We start from the raw sequence: 1,432 nt of genomic DNA, 5'->3' as shown, positions 1-1,432 counted from the left end.
TGGATGAGACATAGACTTAACTGGTGCTTGAAGACTTGCTTTCCTCTTCTCTCCTCCTGCCCCCCTCAGCAATGTATCACAGCTTCTATAGCCAACATATAGCAGAGGTATTTAAAATAAGAGTTGTTCTAGAGTCCTCTTCTTTGCTCTTCAAAATATGTACTGTTAATTTACTGTCGTCTCTGGAATTCACTAAGCAAAGGGTGTGTAAGAAATCTAATGAATAATGATTAAGTGCAAGGAAGCATAAGAATAAAAGCAAGTATTGCAATGCTATCCCATAGTTATCTTTCACTTGTCTGGAAAGTTTGTATTTTTTTCAGCAGTTTCCACATAGCAACTTTGATCTCCCTGTTCCTCAGTGTGTAGATCATGGGGTTCACCACAGGGAAGATCACAGTGTGGAAAAAGGCCACCACCTTGTCAAACGGGTGGTCCTGGAAAGGACGGCAATAGATATACATAGCTGGGCAAAACATAATGAAGATAATGATGATGTGGGTCATGCATGTAGAGGAGGCTTTGTTCTTCCCTTGGCTTGAGCCCTTCCTCACCTTGACAAGGAGGGCCACATATGAAATGAGGAGGAAGATGAAACATCCAGTAGTGACCAGACCACTGTTGACAAACATGACAAACTCTAATGTATTAGTGTTGGTGCAAGCCAGCTTGATGATCTGGGTTATGTCACAAAAGAAGTTGTCCAACTCATTGGGGCCACAAAAAGGCAGTGGGGCAATGAGAATGACCTGGATCATGGAGTGTATGAAACCTGCAGCCCATGCACACACCAGCATAGCCCAGCAAACCACCCTGGTCACCACAGTGACATAGTGCATTGGGTGGCAAATGGCCACATAGCGATCCACAGCCATGGAAATAAGGAGAATGATCTCTGCCCCACCAAGAAAATGAATGAAAAAAAGCTGAGCCATGCAGTCTCTGTAGGAAATGGTTCTGCAGCCAGCCAAGAAGTTGGCTATGATCTTCGGAGTTGTGACACAGCTGTAGCAGATGTCCATGAAGGCTAGGTTGGCCAAGAAGAAAAACATGGGGGATCCCAAATGGGGGTCATGCCTAATTGTCACAATGATGAGGACATTTCCAGGTAGGATGATGGCATAGAAGAACAGGAGTAGGGTACAGAGAAACAGCTGCACCAACCAGATGTCTGATATTCCCTGGAGAACAAACTCGACCACTACTGTATGAGTCCCATTTTCCATCCTTGCCGATTATAGCCTTGAAGTGGAACAATGATAAAGACATTAAATAGAAAACAATCACAGAATTCCACCCCCCTCACTTGTATGCATTCCTCTACATGCAGCCAGTTAGCACGTTGGCCAAGAAAAGATGAACCTTCCCAGCGATGTCTGGATCAACTCAATTTTGCACAGAGAAGTGTAGATGTTGTGGCACATCTCTGTGG

General features: G+C 44.4%; 1 protein-coding gene across 1 annotated transcript; it reads right to left on the bottom strand.

Moving 5' to 3' along the window:
- Nucleotides 1-284: 284 nt before the first annotated feature.
- On the bottom strand, nucleotides 285-1,226 carry LOC310662089 (olfactory receptor 4N2-like; the record flags this gene model as incomplete). The annotated part of the gene is made up of 1 exon (XM_083408859.1): nucleotides 285-1,226. The coding sequence occupies one exon, from the start codon at nucleotides 1,224-1,226 to the stop codon at nucleotides 285-287; it is 942 nt and encodes a 313-aa protein (XP_083264985.1).
- Nucleotides 1,227-1,432: the final 206 nt, after the last annotated feature.

Source organism: Podarcis tiliguerta, assembly GCF_965153285.1.
Source record: "Podarcis tiliguerta genome assembly, chromosome: 13".
Classification (NCBI taxonomy): Eukaryota; Metazoa; Chordata; class Lepidosauria; order Squamata; family Lacertidae; genus Podarcis; species Podarcis tiliguerta.
Note: the sequence above shows the minus strand (reverse complement) of the source record. Positions and strands in the feature narration are given on the sequence as shown.